Source organism: Chelonia mydas, chromosome 6 (genome assembly GCF_015237465.2).
Source record: "Chelonia mydas isolate rCheMyd1 chromosome 6, rCheMyd1.pri.v2, whole genome shotgun sequence".
Classification (NCBI taxonomy): domain Eukaryota; kingdom Metazoa; phylum Chordata; order Testudines; family Cheloniidae; genus Chelonia; species Chelonia mydas.
In genome coordinates this window covers 63,921,515-63,936,690 of record NC_051246.2, presented here as the reverse complement: position 1 = coordinate 63,936,690, position 15,176 = coordinate 63,921,515, and the positions used below count along the sequence as shown (strand labels likewise).

The 15,176-nt window shown below is 40.1% G+C and overlaps 1 protein-coding gene across 27 annotated transcripts in view; it reads right to left on the bottom strand.

Moving 5' to 3' along the window:
* Positions 1-15,176, bottom strand: part of GPHN (gephyrin) — a 603,244-nt gene that overhangs the window by 38,614 nt on the left and 549,454 nt on the right. For 17 of the 27 annotated variants that reach the window (XM_043549878.1, XM_037900252.2, XM_043549863.1 and 14 more), the window contains one exon: positions 2,207-2,278. The exons of 9 other annotated variants lie outside the window; for them this stretch is intronic. In XM_043549878.1, the coding sequence (XP_043405813.1) occupies positions 2,207-2,278 (72 nt within the window). Of the gene's footprint in view, positions 1-2,206; positions 2,279-9,718; positions 14,719-15,176 lie in introns of those variants that run through there. One more of the 27 variants, XM_043549881.1, reaches the window with a different exon arrangement.

Genomic DNA, 15,176 nt, shown 5'->3' with positions numbered 1-15,176 from the left:
TCACAGAAGCTGGAATGACGAATTTGAGACCATTTACACTGGACCCAAAGCCTCAGTGTTAAGGGTTTCTCCTGTAAGAGAACATCAAAACACCTCTCTTGATTAACTTGAGTTCAGGGTGTTTAAAACAAAGAAAAAAACATACACACAAGACTACACACTCCTCTTCAAGGCAAAACTGATATGAACAGTGTTGCTCAGATACAGACATTTTGTATGTACAAACATGATACTTTTGAAACCTCTCCTTGTCAGCAGCCATGTCTTAAACAGATGTTTACATATGAAGAGAAGTCATAGGAAAAGTTACAGGGTTTTTTTTGTACATAACATAATATGACATTATACAAGTAAGCTTAATAATTACAGTTTACTAAAAATAAGTAGGGAAAAGGGGGCGAAAGAGAAACTAGATTTTGCCTGAGGCCACCTGTTCAGAGTTTCACTGACAGGCATCAAATCAACATAGGGAGCTGGAGATGCTTTATAATTTCTAGGCCACATTCTCTTGTGTGCCAAGATCTGCTTAAAGAAGAGTGCATGTGTAGTGGGGGAGAAATGAGGAGGCTTTTCTCATGGCCCTCCTTAGAAGCTAACTGTTTATAAGGGTTCTGTAGGCTGGTGAACCTGATCAAATAATCGGCCACACCCAGTTCAGTTTATATTTCTTACCTCGGGGCTCTGTTTATTCTTTAACTTGGGAAAACTGAACAATAAGAAAAAGCAACAGTCCTGTTCTTAACTGAGATGGTGAGGCCGTCTGGCCTGTGATAGCTTAATGGGCCAGACCTTCCCCATAGTGGGTGTTTAGGGCTTGTCTGCCTTCTTGCAGCCTTCTGCTGCAGCCACAAGAGAGTGCACACCCAGCCCTCTCCTGGTTCCAGGCAACCTCATGTAGCTGAGGCCTTTCTTTATATCCCCTATCTGGGAATCATCAAATCTAATCACTAGATGTTGTCCAGCTCCATCAAATGAATACTAGCAACTGCTTGTTGGGCTCCTCTATAGAACAGGATTGACTGCTCCCTGGGCCCCTGACCCTTAAAGGGGAAGACCGTGCTGCTACAGTTCAGAGATATGCACAACATAGTGAGAGATTCTGATACGGTTTATCTGTTCTGGTAATTTTATGAGGAGAACCCAGAGCTATGATAATCTTGCCTTAGCAACTGCAGATACAAGAACAGTGGGTTGCTGAATTCATCCACATCATCTAAGGGCTAAGGATATTATTCTTGAGCCAATGATGGATGCAGAGAAGATGTGTCTTTTCTGTGAGATTTTTCATATGTTGTGCAGATACCTTGTAATCAGAAGGAATGGCTACTAGCGAATTAAGCCCCTCGCCCTGCAGCTGGGCCCTTAAAAGTAGTCCCCTTATAAAAGTAGTCCCCTTAACTTTCATGAGGATACTCACAATTAATGGTTTCAGGCTGGAGTTTTAGTGCTTTTCATGAGTTTTCTAATTATTTCTGGTTTGTTGGCTCTATAAGTAGAATTTAAAATTATGCTAAAGGTTCTCGTTTGTTAACAGAAGCTATGATAGGTTGCTCTTGCCCTCTTTTATCACTATCTATTGTAAACCCTGTATATGACAAGAATATAATCATCATTCACCTTACATTATTTCCTAATCCAGACTCCAAATAAGATCCAATATATGACGGTATATGTATTTCAGGTCAGAAACCACCCTAGATAATACCATGGACTCCATGAGATCTAAAGTCGACCTACTGGAGTAATTATCAGCATGGGCATGATAATGAATGGCATGATATGGATGTGATTATGACTAAAGAGTTGTAATAATGACTTCAGTGAAGTAGCACCTCTCTGGAATGCCTCTATAACACAATTTATTCCTAACTTGCGCTATCTTTAAGAGGCAAACTCCTGAAGGATAAAGTTGTTTCCTGGTATGGGTGAATAATATCAGCATTCTCAGTACTCGCAGAATGTGAAACAGGTGCAGTACCATTAACTTTATCAAAGTCTTGGGTGCCATATGGGCCAGTGCACTGGTGCATAAACATTCAATTTGGTGCTAGCAGTCCTCAACCAGCGAGGATAAAATGTTATTTAGTATAACAATAACTGGTATTTTCCATGATCAAAGCATTGCACAAATAGCCTCTAGTTTTCCCTGCCTGTGCTGGCATGCATGTGCCTGAACGTTTCAAGTGTTTTTAAAAATGATGCTCACCAATCTGGAAGGCCTGTCTCCGCTGTGTTCTGGAAGCTCTGTGTCCCTTCTTCTTTAAAAGCATCTGGCTTCCTGAGGGTAAAGGAAGCAGAAGGGAAGTAAAGAGCCTGGGAAGAGGAGCGGCTCCTGGGGAGAAAGGAATGGTCTACGCCCAGCCACATTCCCCTGAGTGGCCCAGAATGTTCAAAGGGTTGCTCACATGGATGAAATGTGAAGAAGCCGTGGAAGCATTTGAGGACATTGAGCATGCCCATCTGCTAGCAACAGTGCTGCTGAGCATAGTGAGCATGTTTTGTTTTCTTCCAGAGTCTAGGAAGAAACTTCTTCACTCTTGACTTCAAGAGAAATCAAAATGAAGGGTGCTAAGCACACAGATTTTTGTGAAGGACTTCAGAAAATGGACAATCTTTGGAGAAGGCCTCCAACTAAATATTTAACTCTCACATGCCTAGTGGAGGCATACAAAGGTAAAGTAAGAGGAAGGGGAAAGCAAACTTTGGGTCAGACCTAAAGTTTTGTGGTTCGTGCATTGAACTGCCATGCAGGAAACATAACTTGTTCCTCAGGAAATGGGTTCAAAGGCACGTTAAATGTCATGTTCTTGATTGCAAGGAAGAAAGGTGCAGTATCCATCCTGCTTCTCTACCTTACTGATTGATTACAGCACCACTTCATTCTCATAGGCGTCTGTCTGATCCCCTCTACTCAACTATAGGATACAACTGCTGTTATGAGGGAGAAGGACTAATAGAGACAAAAGTATCCAGAATGAAAGGTAGCTGGTTTTAGGACCCAACTTGTACCAGCTGATGTCTTACTTTAAATTACTACCTTATGGAGGTGGTGTTCCTATTAGCATGTACTCTGGTCAAGTCAATTTGGCTGGGGAGACCCTGTTTTCAGATGCTTGGGGCCCTTTGTGCTACAAATATAAAACAAACCAAAGTCCATTTTTTACTCTGTGGTATCAGATGACAGATGAGTACATTTCATTTCCCTCACAAAGAAAAGTACTTTTAATCTCTCTCTCTCCTCCCCCTCTTCTTTTTTAAGACAATTAACTGGATATGAAATCTTTAGAATGCATCTTCTGGAATATTAAAATAAGATGTTTGAAACCAAAATGGACACAGCAACCGTGAGAAATTGCTGTGCAACTCTTGAACAACAAGAAGTTTAATACTTTTCAGGGGCCAAGGGATGCCGCAGAAGAATATGGCAGATATAATCCATCTTCTTAAAGATTTTTTCAGGTATATTGACTTAATAATATGTAGCTTGTCCTCATTAGCCATTCCAGCAAAAATTTCCATTATATATGATCAGATACTTGCTAAACAATGTCAGCATGCATGAAAAAAAATCCTGAAACTAAGCTGTTCTGAAAAATTAGTATTTTATACATCTAGACTTCAGTTTCTCTTCGATGGGCTTCCTTGGACAGCCATCCTTGAAGAAGGCTTTAGTCTTAGTGTTTTATTTCTTATTCCATTGCTTTTGTCTGTACCTTCATTTCTAGATATAGTCTCAATGCAGCTCAGGAGGAGGGGAAGAAATGCTGTAATAAGCCACCTTCAAAGTTCCCACCTGATCCTGGTCACTGCTCCAGTCTCCAGCATTAAAGAGAGCAGCGTCAAGAACCAAATTTATTTTTTTCAGTGCGGTTGCTAAATTGTCTATAGAATATTCTGTTTGCAGCGTTGTTGTAGCTGTGTTGGTCCCAGGATATGTTGTAGCTGTCTTGGTCTCAAAGCAACCATTCTATGCCTGATCTTTCAATACTTGTCCTTAAGGGAAACCTGCACAACACCTTCAAAAGGTGAACCTGGGAACTTAAATTCGTAACTGTGCTAAACAAAAATCATGGACTTAACAGGGACACTGGTTTTATGGCTCATTACAATTTGTAGCACACCACACTGCCTGCTAACCTTAATTGCCCACTTCAAACCCTTTATGCATAACAATCTAACCCCCAACTGCTCACATCATTTCAAATGACAGTCCCTTCCGCTTAACAAGCTGCCCCAACTTGTATTTAGCTTAGACAGCCTGATTCCTTCTCCAGACATGAAGAAGAGCTCTTTGTAGCTCGAAAACTTGTACCTTCCACCAACAGAAGTTGGTCTAATAAAAGATAGTACCCCAACTACCTTGTCTCTCATAGAATATTCTGTCACCCAGTATTTTCTGCTACAAGAAGACTGTATGGGACTATGGACATGTCTAAATGATACCAGGGGTCCTCAACCTGTGGGTTGTGACCCTTAGAGGGTCAAGCGGTTATTACATAAGAGGAGCGCGAGCTGTCAGCCTCCACCCCCAAGCCCTGTTTCACCTCCAGCATTTATAATAGCGTTCAATATATATAAAAAGCATTTTTAATTTATAAGGTGGGGTCACACTCAGAGCCTTGCTATGTGAAAGGTGTCACCAGTACAAAAGTTTGAGAACCACAAAATTGGTTATAAGGGAATCCAAAGCATCTTTTCATAGGCCAAGAAGTTCTAAATTCATTTGAAACAGAGCATGTCAAAAGAACCAAAGTCTAATTTCCAGTATTCTATCCTTCTAAATCATTGCCATATTATTCATCAATCGTTAACCCTCTCAGTGCTGGTCTTCTGTAGCTGGTGTACTACTACCTATTATCCATTAACATATAATTGAAATCAATGGAATGTTAGTACATATAGGTACTATATTCCATAATGCAGTAGAAGCATTCTGCCTGGTAGATACAGAAGCAGTCAAATGGTTAAAGAAGGACGTTATTTGCTGTTAAAATATCCTGGAGTGATCATTTAAAAAAAATTAAACTTACATTCAAAGCAATGTTGCAGTAACATTTTTCAATGAGAAGCAATTAAAGGGCTTTGAATTATGCTACACAATTTAAATACGTCAAGATTAGAAAAGCCTGACAGAAGTTTCTGGAAACTGATCATTACAGTCTCAGGAAAGAGCGAGAGAGAGAGAAAAAAAGAGGAATTTTACTCTGCGTTTAGCCCTATCATCTTTCACCTCATAATCTAAATATAACTGCTTTTTTAATGCAATAGCTGACCCTTGCATAATAGCTAGTAGAAGAAAAGAATGTTATTGATTCTCAGATCCTAGAATGAATTTGCAGGACTGACAGTTAGAAAAACAGCTTTATATGTAAACAGAACAAATCTGATCTGGTGTCATTGAAAGGGAAAAAACACTGATCCTCACCATACCATTTTTGCAGTCACTTTTTGTCAAGGACAAGGCTGTGGGCAGGGAGGCTAGCCTAGTGGTTGGAGCAGAAGTCACCAAGCTTAGTGGTCAGCACCTGAATCAGGAGCCAAGTTATCAAGCGCAGGGAATGAGCTATGGCTGAGAGCCAGGAATCAGGAACCGAGTGTCAGAGCTGAGGTCAGAAGCCAAATACCAAGTCCAGGGAGAAAGCCAGAGGCAAGAACCAGGAATCAGGAGCCAAAGCTTAGAGCCAGACTATCATCCAGAACAGGGACAGGAGAAGAAACCAGGAGCCAGGGGAAGAAACCAGGACTGCGAGCCAGGAACAAGGAGCATGGGACAGGAGCAAGGAAGGCACTGACAGGAGGATCAGAAACACAGCTGAAGGCATGGAATACTGTTGAACAGCCAGAGACCCAGACCTGCTGCAGTATTTGAGAATGTGCCTGCTAGAGTTTTCTGCCAATCAGAAGACCAGATTCGTTAGCTGAATCAGCTAAGGACCACAAGCTGGGTCTGGGTTCAGCTGTGGGTCCCTGACACTTTTCATGGGAGAACTTCACTTTCAGTTTTTTAAAGATGTGAGACAGCATGCTCTGGAGTATAGGAGTGGAAATCAAGAAGTCTTTGAGTTCTAGTTGTGAGATGTCACTGACTTTGTTGAGTGAGGAAGAGAGGTAAAGTGGCTTGTTTAATTCAAATTTCTACATCTGTGAAATAGGGATAATATTTAGCTACCTCACAGGTTTTAGTCAATATCAATACAGGGCTTTGAAGATGTAAGAGCAATAGATAAATTAAGCAATTTTTATTATTTTATAGGGGAATTGTAACCATTGAAAAGCAGAGATCTTGGATTTCTCCAGAACTCCCTGACACATAAACTTTAAGTTATATGAGTGTTATTCTTTTCCTTTTATTTAGTAACTGCTGCAGAATCCTTTTCCCCTCCTGCCACTGGGAATTCATCTAATATGATTTTATTAGCTCAGGAGAAAGCAGAGAATGCACCACAGTCAGATAGATCCTTAGATTATTTCTGCCAGAGAGGGAGTGGGTGTTATTTTGTTTTACGTGGTAAATTCACAATCTTGGACATTAGAAATACTACACTAAAACTGGAAAACCTTGTTATGCTAATTAATTAATTTGTTTTGTTTTTTACTTGAACTATCAGTATACGTTTTTAACATTTAGTGTAGGCTAATCGAGCTTTTGGTAATTTCTCAGCAGGCTGCTTTTTCATATTTCTTCTCTGCTCCTTTTTGCCTGGTTTTTCAAATTAACCTTTTCTTCTCTGCAAGAAGGAAACGATAATCTCAAGTAATCTTTTCTACTTCAGATGGTTTTGCACCTTCATTCTTGTGAGAAAACCTTTTAACTGCCCCATCAAATTCCTACTTAACTACTTTGTTCCATCTAATGGACACTATACATAAACATTTTAAAAGTGCCTAAATTATTTAGGAGTTTGTCTCATTTTCAAAAGTGAAAGCCAATGGAACATAGGCTTCTAAATCCCTAAGTCACTTTTGAAAATGGGAATTAGGCTCCTAAGTAATTTGGTGGCTTATGAAAATTTTACCCCATGCCTCAGAAGCAGATTGGAGTTGTGGTTTTTTTCCCACTGTGGAGGTGTAACAGCTAAAATTATAAAGATTCATGGTACCATCAAATATAGCAAGAGTGGTACCTTCTTCACTATTCACTTGCTTTTTGATGCTGTGCTGTGCTCTTCAGAAACAGTTTTCCGGAAATGCTAATTCAAGGAGAAATTCATGCCTGCGTGAGGACCATCAAAATGACTGGTCCTCTTTAGAAATGAAAATTTCACCCTCAGGTTGTGCCACATTGGATAGTTTGTTACCTGCTATAGAAGATAACCTGTTGCACAGTTTTAGAAGCTCTTTTATTTCTCACCTTTAGATGTTGCTCTGTGCTTTCAGGTTCAAGTACACACATTAAAACAAGATGGGTTGTCACATAAACAGAGAGGAAGGGATGACATCAGAGTGACATTTGCAATAAAGTTTGGTCTAATGATCATGAAAAAGTTGTGTTGTCTACAAAACATTTACACTTGGAAAGGAGAATGTTCTGGTTGACAGGGCTTAATGGAAGAGGGAGCCTCCATGTCGCATAGAATCATAAAATGTAGAGTTGGAAGGTACCTCAAGAGCTCATCTAGTCCAGCCCTTGCACTGAGGCAGGACCAAGTATACCTAGACCACCCTTACAGGTGTTCCTCTAACGTATTGTTAAAAACCTCCAATGACAAGGATTTCACAAACTCCCTTAGAAGCCTGTTCCAGCACTTAACTATTCTTACAGATAGAAAGATTTTCCTGATATCCAATCTAAATCTCCCTTGCTGCAGATTAAACTGATTATTTCTTGTCCTATCTTCAGCAGATATAGAGAACAACTGATCATCATCCTCTTTGTAACAGCCTTTGTAAACAGCCTTGAACCCTCAAATTTTTTCAAACCATTACTGGGTTTGGGTATCCCTGGATGCTTTAACTTATGACTGAAATCAATAAAAACAATGTTGTTTGCACAAGGAATACTTGTGGCACCTTAGAGACTAACAAATATATTTGGGCATACGCTTTCGTGGGATAAAACCCATTTCATCAGATGCATGGAGTGGAAAATACAGCAGGAAGATATTATATATATATATATATATATACACACACAGAGAACATGAAAAGATGGGGGTTGTCATACCAACTGTAATGATACAAATCAATTAAGGTGAGCTGTCATCAGCAGGAGAAAAAAAAACTTTTGTAGTCATAATCAGGATGGCCCATTTCAAACAGTTGACAAGAAGGTGTGAGTAAGAGTAGGGAGAAAATTAGCATGGGGAAATAGTTTTTAGTTTGTGTAATGACCCATCCACTCCCAGTCTTTATTTAAGCTTAATTTAATGGTGTCCAGTTTGCAAATTAATTCCAGTTCTGCAGTTTCTCATTGCAGACTGTTTTTGAAGGTTTTTTGTTGAAGAATTGCCACTTTTAGGTCAGTAATTGAGTGTCCAGGGAGGTTGAAGTGTTCTCCGACTGGTTTTTGAATGTTATCATTCTTGACGTCTGATTTGTGTCCATTTATTCTTTTGCATAGAGACTGTCCGGTTTGGCCAATGTACATGGCAGAGGGGCATTGCTGGCACATGATGGCATATATCACATTGGTAGATGTGTAGGTGAACGAGCCCCTGATGGGGTGGCTGATGTGATTAGGTCCTATGATGGTGTCCCTTGAATAGATATGTGGACAGAGTTGGCAACGGGCTTTGTTGCAAGGGTAGGTTCCTGGGTTAGTGTTTTTGTTGTGTGGTGTGTGGTTACTGGTGAGTATTTGCTTCAGGTTGGAACAACGCTTCCTCAGCTCTCGTCTCCTAATGCCCCTACTCGCACTACACTGATGACATCTTCATCATCTGGACCCATGGAAAAGAAGCCCTTGAGGAATTCCACCAGGATTTCAACAATTTCCATCCCACCATCAACCTCAGCCTGGACCAGTCCACACAAGAGATCCACTTCCTGGACACTACGGTGCTAATAAGCAATGGTCACATAAACACTACCCTATACCAGAAACCTACTGACCGCTATACTTACCTACATGCCTCCAGCTTTCATCCAGACCACATCACACAATCCATTGTCTACAGCCAAGCTCTAAGATACAACCGCATTTGCTCCAATCCCTCAGACAAACACCTACAGGATTTCTATCCAGCATTCTTAAAACTACAATACCCACCTGCTGAAGTGAAGAAACAGATTGACAAAGCCAGAAGAGTACCCAGAAGTCACCTACTAAAGGACAGGCCCAACAAAGAAAGTAACAGAACGCCACTAGCCGTCACCTTCAGCCTCCAACTAAAACCTCTCCAGTGCATCATCAAGGTTCTACAACCTATCCTGAAGGACGATCCCTCTCTCTCAGAGACCTTCGGAGACAGGCCAGCCCTCGCTTACAGACAGCCCCCCAACCTGTCAGCTGTTTGAAATGGGCCACTTTCATTACAACTGCAAAAGTGATTTTTCCTCCCTTGGTATCCTACTGTTAATTGAATTGTCTCGTTAGACTGACCTCACACTTGGTAAGGCAACTCCCATCTTTTCATGTGCTGTGTATTTATACCTACTACTGTATTTTCCACTCCATGCATCTGATGAAGTGGGTTCTAGCCCACGAAAGCTTATGCCCGAATAAATTTGTTAGTCTGTAAGGTGCCACAAGAACTCCTCATTGTTTTTGCTGATACAGACTAACACAGCTACCACTCTGAAACCTGCATGTTGCTTGAGCAGATCTAGAAGTGAAGACACTTCTGTAGAAACTAACAACTCAGCACTTGAATTCCTGCCTCCCCACTAAGTCTAACAGATGGTAGTAGCCCTTGTTTAATCATACTCATAAATATCATACTAGTTGGAATACCTATTTAATTTTGTCTTATGTGGACATCAGACTAATATTTAGTGCAGACAAGATCCTACAGTTCTGCTGCCACATTCTGTATGTATGCTTAACCCCAGCGGGATATATATTCCAAAGTGACAGGTGCCTTAAAATATCCCACACACCCCTGAGTGATCTTCACGGTCTGTGAATTAAAATTTGGTAATTATATGCATCAGACACAGCTACAAAAGGTTTAGACCTCCTGGATGGCAAGCGTAACATTTAAGTATTCTAAAATCCTGATACGAGTCAGGCTTTGGTATCCTTTTTAAAACACAGAAGGAGGTTTTTCAAAGCTTTTGTTCTGGCAATATCATAAAGTGATGCTGTCATAATAGCAAGGATGATTTTTAAGATTTAGATGTCCCTTGGGAGCTTTATGTCAAATGATGTGTCACTATAGAACTATATCATCAGTCTGGAAATAATTACTTCTGACACAAAAAAAACTATATGCTGATTCTTCACACAAAGTAAAAGAAAGACAGGCTGCCTGTGAATTTATGACTATTCTGATAAGAAATATGTGCAATATTTTTTAGTAACTCAACAAGGCGCATTTAATGTAAAGTTTATGAAGTGTCTGGTTAAATTCTGTAGCAATTTCCTCTCTCTCCATTATGAACCTTCATGATTGCAGGATAAAATACAGATGAAAGCAATTAACATTACACAGCTGCTACAGTGTAAAACGATCAGGGGAAACAACAGAGTTTGGAAAAGAACCCATAGACGGGGCAAATTTACTCATGTAAACAAGAGAGGTAAACAACAGGAAAGGAAATTAAAACTCACCAGGCACAGAGGCTAAGAGTCAGAGGTCCATCAGTAAACTATTTTAAAGGGGCTCCCCCAGAAGAACTTCTAAAAATGGAGCGTGGTTATGTTAAAAAACCCCTTTGCAACACTGGCCTAATTTATTGCACATTTCCCCAGAGCTAAGCCATACAACTTTTACAGAAAGTAAATACAAGGAAGGCCATGAACAAAACTTTTAAAAACAGCAAACACACACAAAAATTCCATGATAAATAATTAATGGAGATCAGCTACTCAAAACAAAGATGCACATATTTTTAATAATAGTTTCCCACAGAATCAGATTACAATTTCATAGATTATGAGCAAATGAAATGCAACTATAAGCCTGTTTTGACCCTGTTCATGCAGAAGAAAATAGTCAAAAATAACATTTGTGTATCACTTTCAGCATGAAGGTCACCCTTAGACTATGTTAGCAAGAAGTGGATCTGGGAAACCAGAGGACTGGAGATGTAGGAAACCAGGTCAAGAACTAAACATAAAGAATTCAAGGCTTCTGGGCTTTGTTGCTGTGTGGGTCTGTGTTTGGGTTTGTCTTGCAGGAATTTCTTTCCATTCTGCCTCACCTCTCAGAATAACTTTTGAAATGTCTGCTCCTCAAACAATATTGTTTCATGTATTGGGAGGGAGGTTTAGCTTTTAGTCTAGGTTCAGCCCCACTTCATTCTCCAGGCTGGTCCTTCTTCTCTTGTATTCCAGACTTCCTGGACTTTCACTGTAGGTAGACATGTTTTGTGAATTGATATTTTGAATTTTTGCATACCGAGCCTTATATGTAGGCCAAGAGAATGGACACAAGCAATGGAGAGAAGCTCAGAAATTGTTTTAACAATAATATTGAAATAAATAATGAAATAATGAAAATAAATAAAATGTAGGTATAGATTTAAAGTCAAAAGATAGAGTAAGTGGCAAAGTACTCTGTGTGGCTTTACGTCCAATTCTGAGTGGACAACTGAAAACTGTACATGTGATAAGAATGATTTTAAAGTGCTCCTAAGTGCTCTACAGTGACTATCATGATGTTCAAGTGTCTCCTGATCCTTTCAAATATTTGACTGGAATGTGCATATGTGCACCATACAGTATTGGGCTATGAAGTAGCTGCCACCAGGAATATCCTTAACCTGGATGAGCTATTTTGTTAAATTAACACCTGTGAATGGTTCAGAGAATTGAGATGAAAGAGAAAAATACTTACCCGTAAAACTGTTTCTCTGCAGATATCATTCTAAAAGGATTCTCACACTTGATTTTTAGCTCCTTAGTATGAGGTTGGTAGAACTTCTACAGCCCTTAAAGAATTCTGATCTTGGAGAGCACCATTAACGAGTTACATTAAGATCTATGCCCCCTACTGCATGTTATGTGCCACACCCTGCAGTACATAAATGTTGCCCTCTAAACCTTCCAATCAGTTCCTTCAGTTGCATAGGAAGTGAAGCTCCCATGATGATAAGATAATTCAAAAATTATTCAAGTTAAAAAAGTTTGCCCCAGAAAAAGAAAAAAAAATAGTAATTAGGTGTAAGCAGGGAAACACTAAAAGAATATAATTACCAAAACATGAAGGGAGAATTGTGTCACAATAATCTCTTCAAAGAAGCAGATGGAATTTCCTCTCTCTAAAGATATCTCCCAGGATTTTATTATGTGATATATATATAAACCCTTGTACTTTAGATATGAGGGAGCCTAGGCTTTAACTAGACCAACTAAATACATTAAAGGCATATTTGCCTTGTCTACATTAGGCTATTAACATGTGTTAGCTAACACATCAAAATCCTGCTCTAAACAAGGCCTCTGAAACAGACAGTAGTGACAATCTTGCCTAGGACCAAATGTGCCTTGACATGGCCTTCCAGGGTTAAGTCAGACCATGTCATTACAAAAGGAAACAACTCAAATACCCATGTAGACACGGTCTTCTTGGTAACAGCACTGCATCATGAATTAGCATAAAATGTTTAAAAAAAAACAGTTGAGTCAATTGTTTGACCCCAGTAGAACCCCAAGGACATTTTGACAAATATACAGAAAAAGCCTTCCCAAGGATGGGCATTTGGTGTGGAAATAATGTTATAAGGACGATAGGCTCATTTAAGTGGAATTCTAACATTACTTGGTGAGGACTCTCAGATGAGTCCACAGCAACAAATAATAAAAATAAGTTCAGTAGTCACACTCTAGATCTGGAAGCTCATTAATTCTTTAGGCTGTACAAACTGCCTCCAGGGCTGATCAGAGTGGAGAAAAGGGGGAACAATTGTACTGGGGTCCTGCACTCAGGGGCCCACTCAAAATGCCTGTAAATAGGTTGAAGTGGGAGGAGGTGGGGGGGACACAGCAAACATGATGTACTGGGGCCCCAAATTTCTCTTGATGGGCCTGACTGCCTCCAGAAAAATGACTGTCCAAGTATCAAACTCAGTGGTTGAAACAGATCTTCATCAGCTTAGTGAGGATCATATTATTATCCCAAGATGCAAGGGGCTTTTTAATGGGGAGAGTTCAAATGTGTCAAGCCTTTCATGAACTTGAGAGTAACGGGCTGCAGAGACATTTGTTTACCTTTGACTGAGAGACCTAAATAGCTGTGAGACATACCTGGATAGAGTTTACTTTGTTTTAAGCTAGGTTCTGACAAACAACTTTTGTGCTTGAAAAGTAAAGAGGTTCCCCAGGGCCAAATTATATCACATTGCAAATTTTTTTTCTATTTGGAATCATAGGTCCTTGCAAAAGGTTTCCATGATGGCAGCAGGACATGAATCACCTGCTCAGACACACTGTGCATACGAAGCTCTATCCTGACAGGACAAGGGCTTCCTGATTGGGACTGAGTGAGGCGCAATGGTTTTGCATGATGATCTGAGGTCAGAATCTCAGTTTGATGGAATCCCCTTTAGCCAATGGGAAAAGATTTTAGAGTCATACCTGTCTGGGACAGTATGGGGCTAAAAGAAAAATTAAGCGACACCTGGGTTTTAAAGTGGAGACTTTCCGTTTCCTCCCTTGAACAAGGGACCGAAAGGAGAAGACACAGGTCCAAGAGAACCCAATACAGCCATTGTTTTCTTTGTCTTCTGCAGTGAGGTTCCATTTGATCCCCAAAACAAATTCTCTCGAGTGTATGATAGATCCTTGGGCTCTCTCTGGAACTCTTGCTGGCATTCAGACGTCTGCGGCAAAGCAAACTTGTGGGCATCCACCTCTAGGCAGTAGTCTCTGAAATCATATCACTCACATCAAAAGCTGCCCAAGCTAAATCTTCACCTTTCTGGATTAGACTGCAGGAAGGATGAAGAAAACTGACCAGAGTAAAGTCTTTCTTTGATAATTTCATCTGACCGTTGACTATGAAGTCTTGGCAGTACGTGATCTGAAGGGTTGTAATTACAGACCGGTAAACACTTATTTTGAATGAATCCAAAGGCACAGCATTGGATTCTGGGGCGCAGTACTGTAATTAAACTAAAAATCATCCATCTTGGATTTATGTCAGAAAAACTAGGGAAAGGTGGTATTATCCCATGAAGAGTTACCTTCTTGGTGCTCCTCCATACAGAATATGTATTTGGCATCAGATGAATCTTCCCATGCATTTGATTTCAGACAGCCTTTTACTGAAATCTCCAGATTCTCTCACTCCCCCTCCCACATACATATTCATGTCCAGAGACAGGGCTGATGATTCCAGAGACTTAGTATATACTCAGCCACCATGATCAGTCATAATCTTCTATGAGGCTGCCACAAAGTACTGTGTACCAGCTGAGCATTCCTCTTGTCCTGTATCAGTGGTCCTCTTGGCACAGCTGGACCACTTTTTGTACTGAGGCACAAGCTTGCATCCTGAGAATTGGTGCTCCTGACAAGGAAGCTCTGGATTTCACATTGGCACATCGAGCACCTTTTGCACCAAAGGCTGCAAACATTTCTGCTAGAGCTCTCAAAAGCAGAACTCATTTTCACTCCTAGTTAGAACCAAGGAGAAATTATTGTCAGATGAATAAAATGACTTGATCACAGAAGTATAACAAGAGTCAAAACAGAGAGGACAACTTGAGGACAACACTGAAAAACTTTGTGCATCCTCGAATGCATTTCTGGAATTCTGTTTTAGCAATACTCCACAGTCAAGAGTGGGGCCTTGTCCAAAAGATAGTGATTCAAGAAAATCTGACAAAAAGTTAACCTCTAAATTAATCTTAATATGGAAAATAAACTGTGTGACAGACACCTTCTTAAAGATCAGGAACTGGCATTTCTGTAGAATATATTCCCCAGATGCAGGTTCTTGCCTTATTAAATACAGTGAGTTTCAATCCAGGATGAGGCTGCATGAATAGATACCAAAACACTTCACCATTCAAGTGCTGGTGTTATTATCCTGTCCCAATTTATACTCAGCCCATACTGCAGGGAGTAGAGG